Source organism: Histomonas meleagridis (genome assembly GCF_020186115.1).
Source record: "Histomonas meleagridis strain 2922-C6/04-10x chromosome Unknown contig_48, whole genome shotgun sequence".
Taxonomy (NCBI): domain Eukaryota; phylum Parabasalia; order Tritrichomonadida; family Dientamoebidae; genus Histomonas; species Histomonas meleagridis.
In genome coordinates this window covers 35029-54910 of record NW_027150891.1, presented here as the reverse complement: position 1 = coordinate 54910, position 19882 = coordinate 35029, and the positions used below count along the sequence as shown (strand labels likewise).

Genomic DNA, 19882 nt, shown 5'->3' with positions numbered 1-19882 from the left:
GATATATTCTGATGTTTTATTATCAGAAATACCATTACGTAAAAATGGTAAGAAATAATATAAATCTTTTGTAGTTTGGATTTGATCAAAAACACTTTCACATATAAAATTCGCATATTGTAATGAATCCGTCAATAAATTATAAAATAATCTCATCATTAAACAATAGAAATAAGGTTGTAATTCAGAATTATCATAATGTAATGATAATAATTGTTTTAATTGTGGACATATTTCAATTTTCGGGATTAATAATAATGAATTAAATAACATACAAATGATTAAAATTTGTTCTTTCTCAGTATGATTTGACATATTTAAAAATTGTTCAAATATAGTACAATGATATTGCGTGTTAACAGTTAAAAATAACTTAAACTGTGTAACAAATGATTCAACATATGAATTATCAAATAATAATGATTTGATTATTGGCATTTTCGGAGAATTCTCAAAATATTCTTCTTTAGTACAAAAATGTAAATTGATTTCTAACTCATTTAACTTAGGTAATGGTGGAATACATTCTTCTAAATTAATAGTCTTCATTAACCAAACAGTAAACACAACAAAATTTAATGAAAATGGTATAAATACTTTTTCTTCAATTTCATTCATATGATTAATCATTAGCTCAAAACAATCAATACCAAATTGAAAGAATCGATCGGAAAAAGTGGGCGAATATTTGGTGATTTTGGATAAAAATGATATAATTAATATACATATTTGATAAAAATGTTTTTGATCAAGTGTTTCAATTATAGGAATTAAACTTTTGACAAACATATGCGAATAAACTAAAAACTCATCTCCATCTCGTGGGTCAGACCATGCAGTAAAAGCTCGAATCGCAAAATCAAGATAAACTTGATATTGACAATGTGGTATGACAGCAAAAATAACAGTAAGCAAAAATTGTCGTAAGGGATTGTCTTTTTCGAGGTTAAGAATGGTTTTGACATTGGAAATGGATGAGATAAAAAGTTCAGAAATTTGAATAAAATCATTAAAATATTCACCGCGAAGATTCATAAGATAGGCAATGATAAAATGCGATATTTCCCAACATTGACGTGGAAAATCTGGAATTTCTTCGTTGTTTAAAGTGGATGTTATAAGTGATTTAAGTCGGAATGAAAACGCAATAAAACATCGGAATAATGAAATTGTAACAAGATTTTCATTAGCATTTTTACCAGGATATTCAGACGCACTTTTAGCTAAAACAAAAGCATTAACAAAATCGATTTTGTTGAATTGGAAATAAACTGATAACGAGTTTGAAACACTTTCATTTGAAGTACATTTGTTTAAAATTGAAATGACTTCCTTGGCATCAAGTTTAGGAAACTTCATTAAAGTTAATGAAGCCTGAATAATAGGATCTAAATGCTTGATTTTCGATTCATGAAATTCATAAGGTAATAAGTAATACTTTATTACAGGAATGAAGTATTCATTGAATTCTTTCTGGTGGATTATATTTACGATTTTTTTCATTCCAACTTTTCTATAAAAGTGACATTTCTGTGAGTATGACATTGTCACTTTTGGATTTTCTAAAGAAAAAACAGGACGATAGTTTGTGAAGTTATAAATGACGACAAACTCAGTCAAATTCGGAGAAAAAAATTAAACATTTAAAACAACATCATTACACAGAAACTATAACATTGTTTGTATTTAAATACATCATTATCAATCAAAACTAATTTTTTAAAGTACCATCTAAAGGATTCCAAAAGTTCTTATTGAATAAGTTAAAAGTGTTTTTTTTTATAAAGGCGAAAAATAATTTAAATAAAATTCCAACAATATTTTCATTCACTTAAATTTTATTCTTAGACACATTCATCATATTCATTAGATCTAAATTTATAACAATGCTGTTATTGCAGATAAAAAAAAATATTTAACTAATATCCTAAATTTATTTATAAATTTCTCTTCTTTAAAATCATCAACGAATGGATCTTCTTGCATATTAATTAATGATAAATTATTATCCTGAAATGAGCTTTGTACTTCGTAATTACTTTGCTCATAATTTTCTTCTTCTTATTCGTCACTTAGATGTTTCTTATTCTTGATCTTAATGAGTAAAATGACAAGCAAAGATATAACAATAATAGCAGCAATTATTGAGCAAAAAGTAATGATAACAACATTTTGATTTTCGTTTCTTTGAATTTCATTTGTATAAAAAAATGTGAAAAAGTATGAATAAATACTGTAATTTGTCGAATAACCAATGATAGTATAATCGTAATAAAAAAATTGTGTTTCGATGAATGTGTGTGTTAAATTAAATAAAGAAAATGTAAATGAATTTATTTGTGTATTATAAAATGAAATTGTTTGTGTAATCGAATATAAATATGTTAAAGTACTCATTAATGTTAATGATGAATTAATTAAATATGATTTCGTAAATGTATTCGAATTAGAAAATGATTTTGATTTTGTATATGTATTCGATGATGAAAATGTGAATATTTTTAAGAATTGACATTCTTCATTGAATCCTTTAAATATATTAATGGAACAATAATAAAATTAGTAGAAACATCAATAAATGATTTAATTTCAATATTAGGTGAAAATTCTCCTAAATAATAAAGACATTTTATATTATAACAATTAATAATCGAATAATTAAATATATATCGAACATTTTCATCAAGTATAATATTTTCGATTTGATTACATCTTGAAAATGAATATCCTGAAATATTACAAATTGATTTTGGTAATGAATATGATTTATTTATTTTACCTGGCGGATATATTATAATTGTCTGATATCTTTATCATAAACAATACCATCTTCTTCATAATTAGAATATATTGAATTATTTTGAGGTGAAAAAATTCTGTTGGAAAAAAATTGAAAAAGTAAAAAAAAATTGATTAGAATTTTGTGGTATACAACTGTTTTGCCAAGTTGATGAGTTGTAGAAGTAATTTTTAATGAAAATGTAAGTAAGTTTTTATTTTTGTGTGTTTGAACAATTAATAATTGATCTTCAAAAAAGTTTGAACTAACGTCACTGCTAAAAATTTGGAATGTGTTAACGAAATAAATTGTATAAATCAACATGAAACGAAGCATTTGGTCGAAAAACTTGTGGAAAAGTTTTAAATAAATCACTTAAAAAGGAAGCGCACTTTCTAACCGCTTGCGCTAATGTCCATTTGCTTGAATATGGCTTGTAAAACTTAAATGGAACGCGTGGAACGCATTGTATCGTCTTTTTTAAACCTTTTTACAATTAAAAAGTGTCAGAATGAAGCAAAAAACAATGTGAGAAGACAACATCAATTGGTAAATGGGTTTGATCGCATAAATATGAAGTGATCCACGGAAGAGTAAAATATTTCATGTTAAAAATGCTACAATATCATCAATATTATATTGCCAAAGAAAAATAACATTGGTTTTGATATATCTAAATTATACATTAAGATAAAGTTTATTATTTGGAAAACGATGAAAAAGTGATGTGTTGTAAACTCCTGAATTATCTGATTTAAATTTCAGAGGAACCGTTCCTGTCAAACATGAGGTGAAATGACAAAATATTAAGCATTGTATATCAAAAAGTGATTAATTAGATTTTCTATTGGTCACGTGTTACAAAATACAGAAAACAGGAGTTAACGAAGCTGATATCAGCCGTTAACCGAAATAACTTTTTGAGCCCGGCTATCAATTTGAAATTCATCTACATGAATATTTCTTAAAAATATAAAAACTTTCAAAAATATCTTAAGAGTTCCATAAGAAACATACTAAAAAAAATTGGTCAGAATGAAAATCCAAAAAAATTCGAAAAGATGAAATGGTAAATCTTCAAAAAATGATATTACAAATTTTAATATTAATCATAGAATAGAAACATCACTTTATAAAAGAATGTTATTCATGAAAAAAAGATAAATTATATGCGATAACCAAAATTATTGTTTTTCTTGATTGGCATTCACTCCATTTTCGTGTTGAGTAAACATCACAATTTTGAATAATGCATATAATTTCTGAAGTTTACAAATCTGCTTCTTGTTGATTTTAGTATTGATCAGATGAATCACTCGATTTATCGCTAATTAAAAAATCGGTATCTTTATCAGATTCTGTTTTAATTACTGGGAAATTTATTATTAATTGCATTGTTATAAATATCATTAAAGCGATTTTCTGAATAAATACACTAAAATTATACTTTTTTAACATATTCGAAATAATTAATTGTGCCAAACAAAACATTATATTAATTTTATAAGTTGTTTCCATTTTTTTATTCATGTTTTTGCTATTTAAAATAACATCAAAAAATAATTTCATAAAAATTATAATTTGAAATATAATAAATGAACACTCAAATATAGCCGAAACTCTCATAAAAAATGAAAGAACATAATTTTCGTCCGCAAATTTGTATGAAAACCTTTTAACTATTAATAAGACATATGGAATCAAATCATTCACAATGGAAAAAATCGAAATATAACTAAATAGTAATGTTAATAAAAACCCAAATGATTTTCTCAATAAATAGAATGTTATTATATGTGAAAAATAATAAAATCCTTCGAGTAAAATGTTCATAATTGTTTGCGTTAATTCGATTTTATCATTTTGTAAAAAAAATTTTATTGGAAAATTCGAAATAATATAAAATAAACTCATTAACGATGAAACAATTTGATGCCTTTTGAACTCTGCTTCTTTTATTACTTTTATCATGAAAATTATAAAAACAATGAATAAAAATATAACGCTGAAAAACTGGAAATAAATTTGGAAACTTCTAGAATTTGATCCATGATAATACAAAATAATTTTTATATTCTGAATTTCATAATTACATCCTGTGCTAAAGAAAGTTATATTAATTGTTTGCATGTTTTTAAAATCTATCCAATTAAAAATCTGAATATGATCATTATTGAGTTTGACTTTGTATAATGAATAATATTTATTTGCTGCAGTAAAAGAGAAGTATGCAAATGATTCACTTAAATTGCTTTCATTCAAAGTACTGAATGTGATTATTGCATCGCCTTTAATAGATATTTGGTAATTCGGAAATACATTTGATATAGCAAGTAGGAAACCATTACTTTTAACACGTGTCATGTTTGATTCAATCTTATGGATAACATTTCTCTTGGAAATAAATAATAAAAATATGGAAAAACAAAAAAACATAACAAAAAGAAGGACATTGACCATGATAATACCCATAGTTGATATTTTTTCAAAAAAAAATAATGGTTTTCCTTTTTTTAAGTTGTTCATTTCCTTTGAACATTTTGTTCGAGGTGTCTTCCTTTCCCAAAAAAGTGACACAAAATGGAGCAGCCACCAAATCAAAACCAAGAACAACAACAGCCTCCAAAGCCTGCACCTCATCCACCACAAAGAACTGTTCCAGGCGCAAGGCCACCTGCTCCTGGTGCAAGACCTACTCCTGGAGCTAGACCACTTGCTCCTGGTGCAAGGCCACCAGCACCAGGTGCAAGACCAGCAGGCGCGCCAGGGCAACGCCCTCCAGTTTCAAGGCCAGGGGCTTCTGGAGCTCCAGCTGGAGAACAAAAAATCCAATATCATATAAGCAAGTTTTTACCAGTCTACTTAGTGTCATGGGAAGGAAATCAAGATACTTGCTCTATTTGCCACTCTAACCTCATTGCACCATGTTACATTTGTGAAGCAGAATCTAAGACAGAACCATGTCCACTTCAAGAAGGTCAATGCAGTCATGTATTCCATCTTCATTGTATCTCAAAGTGGATACAATCGAACAATAGTAACTGTCCTGTTTGCAACAAGGAATGGGTTGTCAAAACAAATTCATGATCGTTATATTAATGCAAAATAAAATACTGTGAAATTAAATCATTTTCTTTTTTAAATTTTATTTGTTAAATAAAAGAAAAGCATAATCAGATTTCTATTCATGCAATTATATTTTTTGATTTTCTATAGTAAACTTGAAGCTCGAAAAAAGAAGTCTCATTTTTTTGAGATTATAATAACAAAAAATATTAAACTATTTATAAAACAAAGTCATTTTTGTTTTTATCTAACTTGCAGAAATCAGACAATTATTTTTTCAAAAAGTTTACTGCTTTTTGAAAGGAGACTCAGAATTCAATGTGACACTCATTAACCTGCGATAGGCCTGTCGCTATTCAAAAATTCAATCAACTGACAAAAAGTTCCAAAAAAGACCCGATGTCCAAAAACGCAATCCCAATCAGAATAGTTGCCGTTGGAGATGGCGCTGTTGGCAAAACAAGTATGCTACTTGTTTTCAAAGGTGAACCTTTTCCTGAAGATTATGAACCCTCAATCTTCGAAAATCATCACGAAATGAGAAATTTCCAAGGTAAAACATATTGCCTTCATCTTTGGGATACGGCAGGTCAAGAAGAATATGATCGGTTGCGCCCAATGAGCTATGCCAAATGCGATGTTGTACTTGTTTGTTTCTCTCTTGACAATAGAGAAACATTAAAGAATGTTACTGACAAGTGGAAGCTTGAGCTCGTAGAATATTGTCCAAAAGCAGCAGTAATTCTTGTAGGCACAAAAGCTGATCTTTGGAATCAAAACGCCGAAGGTGCAATAACTCAAGCCGAAATTGATGAAGTTGCGAAACAAATCAAAGCATTCAAGACCATTAATTGCTCAGCAAAGACAAACACAAATGTTGGAAACGTATTTGATTTAGCCATCGCAGCAGTTCTTAGCAAAAATGGTGGTGGCTGCATAATTGCATAAACAGGATACTCGAAAGTGATTTGGAATTATTTGATTAAACATATGTATTCCAACATTCAAAAAATGTTTTTGACTCATTTCAATCACTGAATAATGTTTTCAAAAGTTCTGTATCGTTTACTCAAACACCACAGGGCAAAACCGCTGCTATTTTCCATTCAAAAAGTGACTCATAAAAATTTTATCTTGATAAAAAACATTGAACAAATATTTGTTCCACATATTCGCACAAGAATCACAATTTAAAGGTAATTTAAATTTTTTAATAGACTTTAAAATATTTTAAATATATCAATGGGTAGAGTGTCATTTATGATATTGTTGATTATCTTATAAATGCAACTACAGATTTTATTTTTATTTTTTTTTAATATCAAATTTGCTAAACATTTTAGATCTGAAAAACTATGTAAAAACATCAGCAAGGTGAATACTTAGCTTGAAATAACACATTAAAATATCTTCTTTTAAAGTCTAAATGCTATACCATTTAACAAGAGAAACAGGAAAATAAATGCATCATAAATTTGATTTATTTTCGAAGCAAGAAATTCGAATAAGTAAATTGCCAATATTTGGAATATATTCCAAATAATTAACAACAATAATAAATTTAATTAATTTAATTGGTAATGAGAAATTTAAAGAATTAATGAATGTGAATAAAAATGAACAAAATATAACAAATGAAAATATAAATAAAAATTTAAATCATTATATAAATTAAATATAATTAATGATAATAATAATAATAATAAAAATGAAAAATATTTTTTGTTGGTGGATGAAGGAATTGAACAAGAGCCAATTCTTTCATATGATTTAAATAACATTCCGTTGTCGAAATTTTTTAACGATGTAATAACAACTGCAAATTCAATAATTTTTAGATATCAAAAATTAAAAGATAAAAAAATCCAATTCACTAATGATGGATTATGGAATATAATTGTTGTGTATAGAATGAGTGATGGAATTTTATTGATGAATATATTCGATAAGTTATGTGCAATAAAAATGATATCAGTATATGAATGCTTAATTGTTGCGAAGGCAATGATCGATGGGATCATAAAATGGAATGAAAAAATTGTAAATATAAAAATTAATAACTGTACAACATACCAAAGAAATATGTTAAATTACATATGTAATTTGGTGGAGAAATTAATGGAATTACCAAAGTAATGTGTTTTAATAAGTATATATATATAAATATTTGTAACCAATAAAATGTTATTAATGAAGTAAAATATATTTTATTGATTTTGTGCTATTCGAATTAAATGTGAACATTAAAATTATCTTCTTTAAAATCTTTCGCAAATGGATCTTCTTCATTAATATTATTTTGTAAATATTCAGTTGAAATGTTATTTGTTTCTATTTCTATTTCACTACTTTCGTTTGATTCTTCATAACTTTTTCCTTTGTGATTTCGAATACGAATTATTATAATAACAAGTATCGAAACAATAACAATGACTCCAATTAAAACTCCAATAATAATATAAATATATGTCTTATCTTCATTATTATTATTTGTTTCTTTGTTTTCATAAATAACATAAAAATTGGAATAATATGTGAAATATTTAGAATAAATAATAACTGTATAATCATAATATACAATGAATGTTTGAATATATTTTAATGATGAATTTATTTTAGTAATAATAAATGAATTTAAATAAGAACTATAAATACTTAATGATTTAGAATATGATAAAATATATGATAAAACAAAAGAATGTGAGAAAGTGACATCAGATGAAAATGATTCTGTGAATGTATTCGATTTAATATATGTTTTTGATTGAGAAAATGAATTACTTTGTGTATATGTATTTGATTTAGTATATGTATTAATTTGTGCAAAAAAATTCGATTGTGTGAATATTAATGTTGGCATTGGCAAACATCCATCAATTATTTCTTTGGTTATATTTAATTCTCCAAATTTTTCATTTTGATATGTTTCATACACCATAACATATATTTCATTAATTCCATTGAAACAGTTTCCATTAATAGATGGTGAAGTTTCACCATAAAAATATATTCACTTAAGTGAAGAACAATAAGAAAATGCATCAGCTCCAAATGATTTTACATTCTTTCCAATGATTAATGTTTCTAATTCTTTACATGAATAAAAAGCCATTGAATAAATTTCTGTAACAGTGTTTGGTATGATGACATTTGTAATTAAACAATTATAGAATGCAGAATCTTTGATTATATTTACATTAGCTCCAAAAGAAATTGACAATAAATTTTTACATGAATCAAATGCATTCGATTCAATTGAAGTTACTGAATCTGGAATTTTGAATGTTTCGCTGTTATTTCCATTTGGATAACTAATAAGTTTCGTAATTTCTTTATCATATAAAACCCCATCATTTTCATAATTTGAATAATATGAATTTTCTTTACGAATTTTGATGAATTGAAGACTATAACAGCGAAGAAATGGATTTGTGGATATTGAAGAAACTGTACTTGGAATTGTAACATATGTAAGATTATAACAATTTTGAAACATTGTTGATCCAATTGTTTTTACACCTTCATTAAAAAACACTGTTTCAAGTCCTTCGCATCCATTGAAGACATTTTCCCCAATTGTTGTAAGATTACTTTTAAATGTTACATTTTTTAATGCAATACAATACCTAAATGCATAAACCCCAATATTTGTTATACTTTCTCCAAATGACATTTTCTAAATTAAAGCAACTTTGAAATGCATTTCCTCCAATTGAAGTAACTGAATTACCAATTTCAACAGTAATCAATGATTTCCAATCAGAGAAAGCTTCATTTGGAATTTCGGTTATTTCATTCGTAATGATGACATGCATCGTATAGTTTTGATATTCACTTGTAAATTCACTTGAATTAGTTATTATTAATGTACCTGTTTCATCACTAAATGTTTGTAACGAATGAGAAAAAAAGAAAACAAATATTGTTAAAATAAATTTGTAATTTATTTTTTCTTTGATTCGAATGTGAATTAAGTTATGTTTTATTAAAGAATAAATAAAAATTAATAAAATTAAATAATAATAGATTTTTGAAATTATTTGGAATGAATCAAAAAGAAAGAATAAATATTTATTAATTTGTCTGAAATTGATTAAAAATTTGATGGAACTAAAATATAAAAAATGAGTAAAATTATTTAAATTATGAAAAAGAAATGAAAAATTAAAATTTGATATAGAATTAATTATATTCAAATGTTTTCATTGTTTTTCTTCAAAACAATTTGTTTGATAGATTTATTAATAATATTAATATAATTTACAGAAGTTTTATTTTGAAAATCGAAGAAGAAATTGCATTTTTTGCTTATATGAAATTTATTGTTTTTATTTTGCAAAAAATGGTTAAAATTCGAATTTACAATAAAACAACAATTTTTAGTTGTCACTTGCATTGTTATAATCCATAAATAACAACACATTAATATATGAATATTTTCCCGAAAACACAACAGTTATTTTCTGAGCAAAAACCGTCATAAAAAATACGTTAATTCTGTGTTCAATTATTTGCTAATTAAAAATACATTCAAAGCATAAATTCGTGAGTTTGTCAATTCATTCAAATAATATCACACGGTTATTTCTCCACAACTCATTCAAAGCAAATTTGTGATATTTTAATCGTAAAATCATCAAAATTAACTTCGAACGAAACAAATCAACATTTATTGTATTAATAAGTTTTTATTCATCAGAAAATTATTCCACGATTTCAAATGTAAATATGTAACCATTTACAGATTTATGCATAAATAAGTACTGTATTAGATAATTCGAATAATTTTCAAATATATTTTTATATCATCATATTAATGAATTGATCATTGAATTATACAAAAAAATATCTTTTGCATTTAGATCAATTTGTCCTCATTTCAAAAACTAATTAAACAACGCCTGTATTAAAACATCTAGATGAATATTAATCAAACCAATAAAATATATTTTACATTCATATTGATTAAATTTATTATTCTCAGATATTTCAACACTATTATTCATATAAGCCGTAATAATTGCTTCTCCGAAACCATAATAAAAATGAAAAATATTTTGAATGATATAAACAGTAAAAAAAATGAAATTAAATACTTTTGGTATATATTTCAAATTTTTTTTCTTCAACAATGTGTTTTACATGTTCAATGTTTTCTAATGTAATGGAACAATATAAAATATTCGTTGGAAATCTGACATATGTTTCTATGAAATGTTTCACGAAATATATATTTCCAATTTTTGCTGATTTATTAATAAGGGCATCATTTATTTTCATTCCTTTTTACTCCAAAAAACTATATCGATCTATCCTTTATTGAAAATTTGTATTGGGCATGATTCATAATAATTAAATTCAGAAAATCCATAAACACATAATGCATTTCCTAAAAAATCTATTAACACCAAATTTAAATTGAAATACATTATTGATACAGTTTCAAAGAAAAAAATCGATAATTCATTATTCAACTAATTTGATAAGGACTCCACACATTTTTGATGTTATATTTCATAGAACGCTTATTGATTTAAGCAAATTAAATATTCACTGGAATAAATTCAATTTATGCTGAAGAAATAAGATCATAAAATTAATCCTAAAAAGAACATTTAAAGACTTTCGAAAATAAGTCGATTTTATGGTAAATAGTACCAACAAATTCGTCAAGACTCAAATACATATTCAAGCGACAGAATGTTTTTCTGATTCGAATTCATTCCATTCATTTCAACTCAGGTTTTCACCTATTTCACTTCTTCGATGTTGTAATGAATTATTTCCACAAAAAATCATTGCAAATCACTTATTGTTTACGACTGTTACATGACTTCAGATGACGGCGATAACTACTCTATTTGCTTCTTCGCTCATTTCGTTGTTCCTGGGAGTTAAAAAGCCAGAGTATCCTCGCACAGTTTCTTTCTTTTTAATGCTTTTTACGATTGTGTTTCCTTTTGAGTTGTCGGAACGATTAATGCCGGAACATTTTTCGCGCAATTTTGGGTCCAAGAGTTCATCTATTGAACAAATTACTTCTGTGTCATGTTCAATACGTGTAGCTTGGTATTTATATTCATACCAATCAGTTATTATCTTTCCCCATTCGATGATATCTGAATTTTCTTCTTGTTCCTTAACTTTGGTGATGACGTCAACGACGCGGCGGTAAAATTTTGAGATTTTACTTAAGTCCAACTTCACCGCGCTGTTGGTGTCGTTTGTTTCTTCTGGTGAGTTTTCATTTTTATTGAAGTACTTCTTAATAACACCCATAATTTTATCAGTCGATAGAATTGTTATGGTATGAAAGACGGTATTCGAAGTTTCTAAATTGTTTTTGAGATTCAGAAGACTTGTGTAAACATATATGAAATCTTTGACAATTCGATCTTCATGTTCTTCATTGGCATTTGTTGCTTTCTTTAATATTTCTCCATATGACTTCAAGGGAGCGATTTTCTTGACAATATCAACTTTGTGAGACTCTTGACCGAGGATTTTATCATATATTGGATAGATAATCAATTTTTTTTCAGTGCGGATAGCTCCCTTTTTAAATTTTGGAGTGTGTTTGTGGGAAACTGAATTATCTTCTTGTGTGATGATGTCAATTACACGGCGATAAAATTTTGGAATTTTACTCAAATCCAATTTTATCCTGTGATTCTTGCCGCTCGTATCTTCAACGTCTGAAGTTGTTGGTTCTTCATTGTGTTGATTAAGATTTTCTGGTGAGTTAAAAATGTAAGACTTAATTATTTCAATTATTTTGCCAGTATTTATAGGTGTTAAAATCGCAAGAGAATTGCTATTGGGTAATTCGTTTTTCAGCATTAGAATTTTTGTGTATACATCAATGAAATCTTTGACAATACGCTCTTCACTTTTGTCATTAGCATTAGAAATTTGCATTTGGATGTATTTAATGATGGCATCTAGATAATTTTCTCCATATACGCAATATTTTTCAGTACAAATACAAGTATTTGGGACTGATTTTTTGCTGGCACTGTTTGGTATTGTGCCATATTTGCTTTGTACTGGATTTCTTAATAAGCACCATGAAAAGATGAAAAGCATTTGGAGAAAATTACTGTCAAAAGCCAAACCGACAAATTGAATAATTCAATACGGAATCCGATAATAATTTCTCCAACTTCTTGTTTGACAAATCTAATCGTTTTGCACATTGTAACAACATCCAATCACAATTTGTTATAATATATATTATTGTTTGGATTTATATGATTTGAGAAATTGAGTTGTATAATGTTTTAATTTAGATTATAATATGTTCTTTATTTAGTCGTATATTCAAAAGAATCATTTCGGCAGTTATTTATACGCCTTCGATGTTCTATCATTTTTTCTATGATATAATATGATTCTTGTGGTTTATATGAAAAATTTAACATTAAAAATAATCTATTTTTTGTATAATTGATTATAATATGTGTTTCATTTTTTCTTGAAGATTTTCAAAAATCTTATAACAGAATCAAAGTCTCACTTTTGTGATACAATTGAATAAAATACTAATTGGTTTATTTTTAGATGAACTTTTTATTTCCATTGAACAAAAAATTCGAATTAAATGGTTCTTCTTTGATTTGAAAGAAATTCAATAGTTTATTTACATTTAACGTCAACCAAGTAAACTCATTAAAAAGTCAAAATAAATCATTGAATTACTCATCAAAAAAGCTTTTTTCTTTTGATTTAAAGCTTGATGAATTGAACTACTGCTTGATGCTCCTGAATTAATGTTCTAACAAGAAGTAAGGGAAGCTACAATTTTTGGAGGCGTGATGCAACACAATATGCAATGGAATTTTTGATATGAAATTTGTAAAATACACAAAAAGTCATACGCATACGTTATTAAGTGTTCTTCATGAAAAATAAAAAAGGAAATATACAGGTCCAAAAAATAGAAAAAGTAGAAGAAAATCAAATTTCAAATGAAAAACCAAAAATTAAACATTGTTTCAAAAATAATTTTTCTAATCCAAATTCTTCTTTATTCAAATCTAGGGAACTTGAAGCGCAAACATCAAACTTCGATATTATTCCAACACCAGAAAAAAGCAATTCAAAATTAATTGGATATTCTCAACCTGCTTTAATTACCCTACGAAATCGAACAACAACACCCATTTCACCACGACATTCAAAAAACCCACATCCCCATATTCCCACAATCATTGGACGTAAGCCTCTTGGCAAGCTTCGTGATCCACATGATATCCCAGCTTTGAAAACCGCCATGAAAGAAGTAGAAGAAGAAGCATCAGCACTTGATTTTCATGAAGATGTTCTTTCCTATTTTTCCAAACGAAGAGATGGTCGCGGTCATTGTTTTATCTATTTAATTTATTCACAAGATAAGAACGATCCATTTTTTTCACCATATGAACTTAAAAAAGTTCCATTTGCTGAAGTTAAAGGCGAACATTTCACTATGTCAGCAAAAGGTATTACATTTGTAAGTAGTGATGGTAATTCGGAGAACATTACTCTTGATCAATGGTCAAAAGAAAAAACCATTTTTTCGACATTACGCAAATTACCAGTGATATCAAAGTTTTTATATTGGAAACCATTTAGACAATGGCGACGATTTGTTACAAGCCAAAGACATCAACAACTTGAAAAGGCAATAACAGCACATTCGTTTTATGAGAATCCTAATTTTTATAAACATTCGATTGAATTAAATCGCCTTATTAATAACACTGATATTCTTTTAAAACAATATTTATTAGCATTTATACCACAACGAAAATATACATTAAAAGATTTCGAAGAACAAAACAAACAAAATAATTTAACATTAAGAAGTGAATATTATAAATTTATTGAAGAAGTACAAAATAATGTTTTAGAATTATATAAATCAATTTCTGATCCGAAACTTGTACAAGTTAATGATTCTGATTTTCCTGGTGCAACAAGAAGAAACCCAAATTTAGATCAATTAATGAATCTCGAAAGAAAAAAAGCTTTTGCACGTATAGAGAAAACAAAAGAATTAAATCGACAAATTATTTCTATTGGCTCTTTTATTAGAATGATTGATTATTCCATTTTAGAAAAAAATTCCAAATCTTTTGTGGAATGTTGGGAAAATGCTTATGAAAATATATCACAAGAAATGTCTTCTATTTTTCAAGTTGATGTTTCTTATACTGAAAATGGAGAAGTTAAATTAACTCCAGTTTTAAATGAGTTACTTGAAACATTTGAAAATAATTTTGTTGATTCTGAAAATATTTTAAATTCTTTACCTCGAATTTTATTAACACCTATTGTTAGACCTCTTTTAAAAGAAAATGAAATTGATATTGATGAGTTAATGAAAGTTGGGCCTAAATTTATTGATATTATTAAATCATTTCCTAATTTAAATAATATTAAGAAAAATATTTGTGAAATAATATCAAAATCTTATGAAATGGCATTATCTAATTCCCAATTTTTTACGATATTTTATCCGATTTATAAACTTGGAATGAATTGGGATGTTAATGATTATATTATTAATCGAAAAGGAGAAAAATTTAAAGGAAAAATTACATCTGAAAGAAATGAAGAAATTGATTCATTTTTAATAAATAATGATGAAGAACCAATTATAGATTTTGATGTTGTTGAAAATATCTTTGAAAAACTTAAAGATGATGAACTTAAAGTTTCTGGAATTAGATTAGGTACAATTCGAGGTGCAATTCATATTGATTCACGTAATTTAAGATCAATACTTGTACCAATACCTACAAAATGTATAAATGAACTTAAAGAAATGCTTCAAAAATTGGTTAATATGAAAATAGAATTAATAAGTAATGTTTTACAATATTATACAAGTAATTTAAGACAAAAATCTTTTTTATTAGAAAATTATGTGAATTTTTGCGAATTATTACAAAGAACTTTCGATGTATCAAATAAAATTGAAGAAGAAATAAAATTCGTTAATAAAATGTTTGATCTTTTTGATAAGTTTAAAATACAACATAATTTAAATCCATTAATTAATTCATTTGAGATATTTAAGGCTGATCAAAAATCCGCTTTACAAGTTAAAGAATCTACAAGTGGAATGTTTATTCAATCATTAAAGACTTTAGTATATAAAGTTCAAAGGAAAATCGAATATTATTATGAAAGAGCTATAACAATTCCTGCATCATTAAAAGATTTTGATAATTCATTATTATCATTAGCTAATAAACTTATTGTAAAAGTAGAAAAATTAGTACCTAAAATCGAAGCAATTAAAAAATATCAAAAAGTTATCGGAATTGATATTAGAAACTTTAATATATTTGATGATGTTTATACCGCAACAAAATTTATGCATAAATTATTTAACACTATTAATCAATGGAATATAATTTTAAAACAAATAACTTCGAATCCATTTAATAACATTGATATTGAAACCTTTAAATCAGATATGGAGAAAATTAATAATAATATAATTGAATTACAAAACTCTACACATACAAATTATCCAATACTTACTGAGTTATCTAATAAAGTTAATGCTATTGTTCCATATCTATCTGAGTTAGAATTACTTTCTAATGGTAAATTACAAAATCGTCATTGGAATGCATTATTTCAAGATTGTGAACAGCCTACAACTTATAATCAAAACATTACTATTGAAGGATTAATTGATTTAGGAATATTAAATATGAAAGATAGTATATCTAAGATAACAATGATCTCAAAAGGAGAATATGAACTTGAAAAAGATTTCCAAAATATAACAAGTTATTGGAATAAAGTTCAATTACCGATAAATGAAACTAAACTTAAACAACAAAATAATGATGAAAAATATATTTATTTAGGTTCAATTGAACCATTATTAAATGAAATTTATGATACACTTACAAAATTACAAAATATGTTATCTTTGCCTTATGTTAGAAGTATTCAAGAATCTGTTATTACATTATCCACAACATTAGAAAATATTTCATTAATTTTAATATCTTGGAAAAGATTTCAAGATAATTGGGTGATACTTCCATCACTTTTTAACTCCGAAGAAGTTAAATCAATTTTACCTCATCAATCAAATAGATTTTCTACTATTAAAAGAAAATGGTTAACATTTTCAAGATATGGATTTAAAGATACTCGATTATTTAATGTTTGTTCATTTCCTTCTTTATTCGAAATGTTAAATAATAATATTTCTTCAATCGAAAATATCTTTATTACATTTAATAAATATTTCGATGTTAAACGGAATGAAGTTCCTCGACTTTATTTTTTATCGAATGATGATATTTTAAATTTAATAATTACTGAAAATTTTGAAACTTTCGAAAAAATTATCATAAAAATTTTCATGAATATTTCTTCATTTGAATTAGGTAAAAGTGAAGAAAATTTTGAGTTTCATAACAAAAAAATTATTGGAATGATTGGTGAAGATGGATATAATTTTCATTTTTCTAAATTAATTACTTCATTTGGTAAATTTGATATTATTAATCAAATAATAAATGTAATGAAAAATTCAACTTATACAACAATTTTCTCTTGTGTTAGAGGTTTTAGTGATTATAATTTTATGGATTGGTTAAATAAATATCCTCCGTATATATTATTTATAACATTACAAATAATATTTACAAAAGAAATTGATGAATGTTTTAAGAATTGTAATATAAAACAAAATGTTTTTAATGATTATGAAAAAACGTTAAACAAAAGAATTAATATAATTTTAAATAATAAAAATGAAATATCTCAAAAATTATCAACAATTTTAATGACTTTTATTTCATTAAGAGATAGATTAAATATAATAAACAAAAAGAAAAAAGATTATTCGATAGAAACTGAATGGTATAATACAATTAAATTTAAAATTAATACTGAAACAAATCAAATTTTAATTGAATATAATAATAGTGTTTTTGAATATGGTTATGAATATTGGGGATCAATTCCTAATTATATTCCAACCATTAAACAAACTAATTTAATAAATGAAATCACAAATTCTTTTCATAATCAAATTGCACCAATTTTATTAGGTGATATATCTATTGGTAAACAAACATTTTTACGATATTTAAGTTCATTATTTGGTAAATTTGTATTTAATTTTAGATCATTTATGAATACATCTGAATATTTTATTCAAAGGATTTTGATTGGAACTGTTACATCTGGTTCATGGTTAATATTTAATGATATTAATAATTTATCACATCAAAACTTATGTTTCATTTATGATAATTTAAGAAATTTATCAAACGCACAAAATTCAGGTAATCCTCGAATTATGATATCATCTAAATTAGTTGAGCTACAAAAAGGTTGTCAAATATTATTTACTTCAAAATCTTTTAATAATTATAATGACAAAGAAAAAGAGAATTTTCCTTCACAATTAAAAACATTTTTAAGACCAATAAATATAATAAATTATAATTATAATCAAATAATTCAAAACAAATTAATTTCAAATGGTTTTGATAATAAATCAAATGAAAATGCAACTAAACTTATAAACTTTGTAAATTCTGCAATAAAAATATTTTTCGAATATTTAAGAAAAGAATTAACTTTATTTTATTTATTAAAAATTTGTGATTTAATTTCTGAAATAATTAAAAATGATAATAAAAATTTAAATGATGATATATTATGTAAAGCTTCATATTTATATTTTAAAGATTTTATTAATAATGAACGAAAGAATTCATTAATAATTTTATTGTTTTCATCATTTAAAATATCTGAAACTTCAATTGAAGAACTAAAAACAAAATTAAATAAAATTGAAGATGAAATATTAATAAATGCAATTAAAGAAGAAATAAATTCTTTATCTTATGAATTACCTACAAAATATTTTACTGAAAAAGTTTATTCTTTATATAATATGTTATTAAAATACCATTGTGTAATTATTTGTGGTCCATCTAAATCAGGAAAATCATTAATTGTTGAAGTATTAAATAAAGTTTTACAAAAACCAGAAATTAAATTCCAACTTTTACCATTTTTCATTAGGAAAATATTTCCGTCATCTGATAAATATCCTATAATTTATGGATCTTTAAATAATGATTCATCTGTTGGTTTAATTACATCAAATGGACAAATCCAATCAATTTTATATGAACTTTTTACTAAAAGTTCTCATCAAACAAATTTATTAATATTTGATTCGCCAATTACAAAATATTTTGATAATTTTTTATCGGAATTTATTGGATCATTAAGTATTAAAAGATCACAATTAATATCATTATCTTCATATAATCATAATGATTTTAAGATAATTTTTGAAACTGATTCACTTGCAAATATTTCTCCTTATTTATTATCAAGATGTGGAATTTTAATAATGGAAAATGCTCAATATATTAATACTATACCTATACAAAACCCAATTTGTGAATTAATAAATCCATTAATACCTTTTACTAATGCAATTAATTTAGTGAATATTAAAAATTCGCAAAATTCTTCATCATTAGAATTATGTAAAAAAATATTTTGTGAAATTTCACCAACAATTATTAAAAGACTTTATCATTCTAATAATATAATAAATTATTCTGAATCAAATAAAATAATGAAAAATGGCCATATAATGATAACAGAAAATATTACAACATTTTCAGCTATTATATGTTTAGAAACACTTCAAACTATAACAACTGAAGTAAACAAAGAAACTGCAACTTTAATTGTCGTAAAATCATTTTTCGATGTAATTATAGGTATTTTAGATCAATCTGAAATATCTAATTTTGAAATATGGTTAAGAAAAACTTATAAAATTCAAGTTCCTTGTGATTGGGTTGGATTATCTGTGAATGATCAATTTTGGGAAACGTTTTCATTTCCATCACTTTTATCAATGTATATTTCTGATGATAAACTTATTCCACTTAATTTTAAACTTTTGGATAATAATCCAATAAATATAAATCCAATTAATGATCAACAATTTCCACTTTTACAAGAAGATTTATTAGTTATTACTGC

General features: G+C 25.1%; 3 protein-coding genes across 3 annotated transcripts; 2 read left to right on the top strand and 1 right to left on the bottom strand.

Moving 5' to 3' along the window:
• Positions 1-5359: 5359 nt before the first annotated feature.
• On the top strand, positions 5360-5866 carry GO595_006765 (RING-box protein 2; the record flags this gene model as incomplete). The annotated part of the gene is made up of 1 exon (XM_067920154.1): positions 5360-5866. The coding sequence occupies one exon, from the start codon at positions 5360-5362 to the stop codon at positions 5864-5866; it is 507 nt and encodes a 168-aa protein (XP_067772985.1).
• Positions 5867-6244: 378 nt separating this feature from the next.
• GO595_006764 (Ras-like GTP-binding protein RhoL) lies at positions 6245-6793 on the top strand (the record flags this gene model as incomplete). The annotated part of the gene is made up of 1 exon (XM_067920153.1): positions 6245-6793. The coding sequence occupies one exon, from the start codon at positions 6245-6247 to the stop codon at positions 6791-6793; it is 549 nt and encodes a 182-aa protein (XP_067772984.1).
• Positions 6794-11680: 4887 nt separating this feature from the next.
• On the bottom strand, positions 11681-12931 carry GO595_006763 (uncharacterized protein; the record flags this gene model as incomplete). The annotated part of the gene is made up of 1 exon (XM_067920152.1): positions 11681-12931. One exon carries the CDS (start codon positions 12929-12931, stop codon positions 11681-11683), a length of 1251 nt encoding a protein of 416 aa, XP_067772983.1.
• Between the last annotated feature and the right edge of the window lie 6951 nt (positions 12932-19882).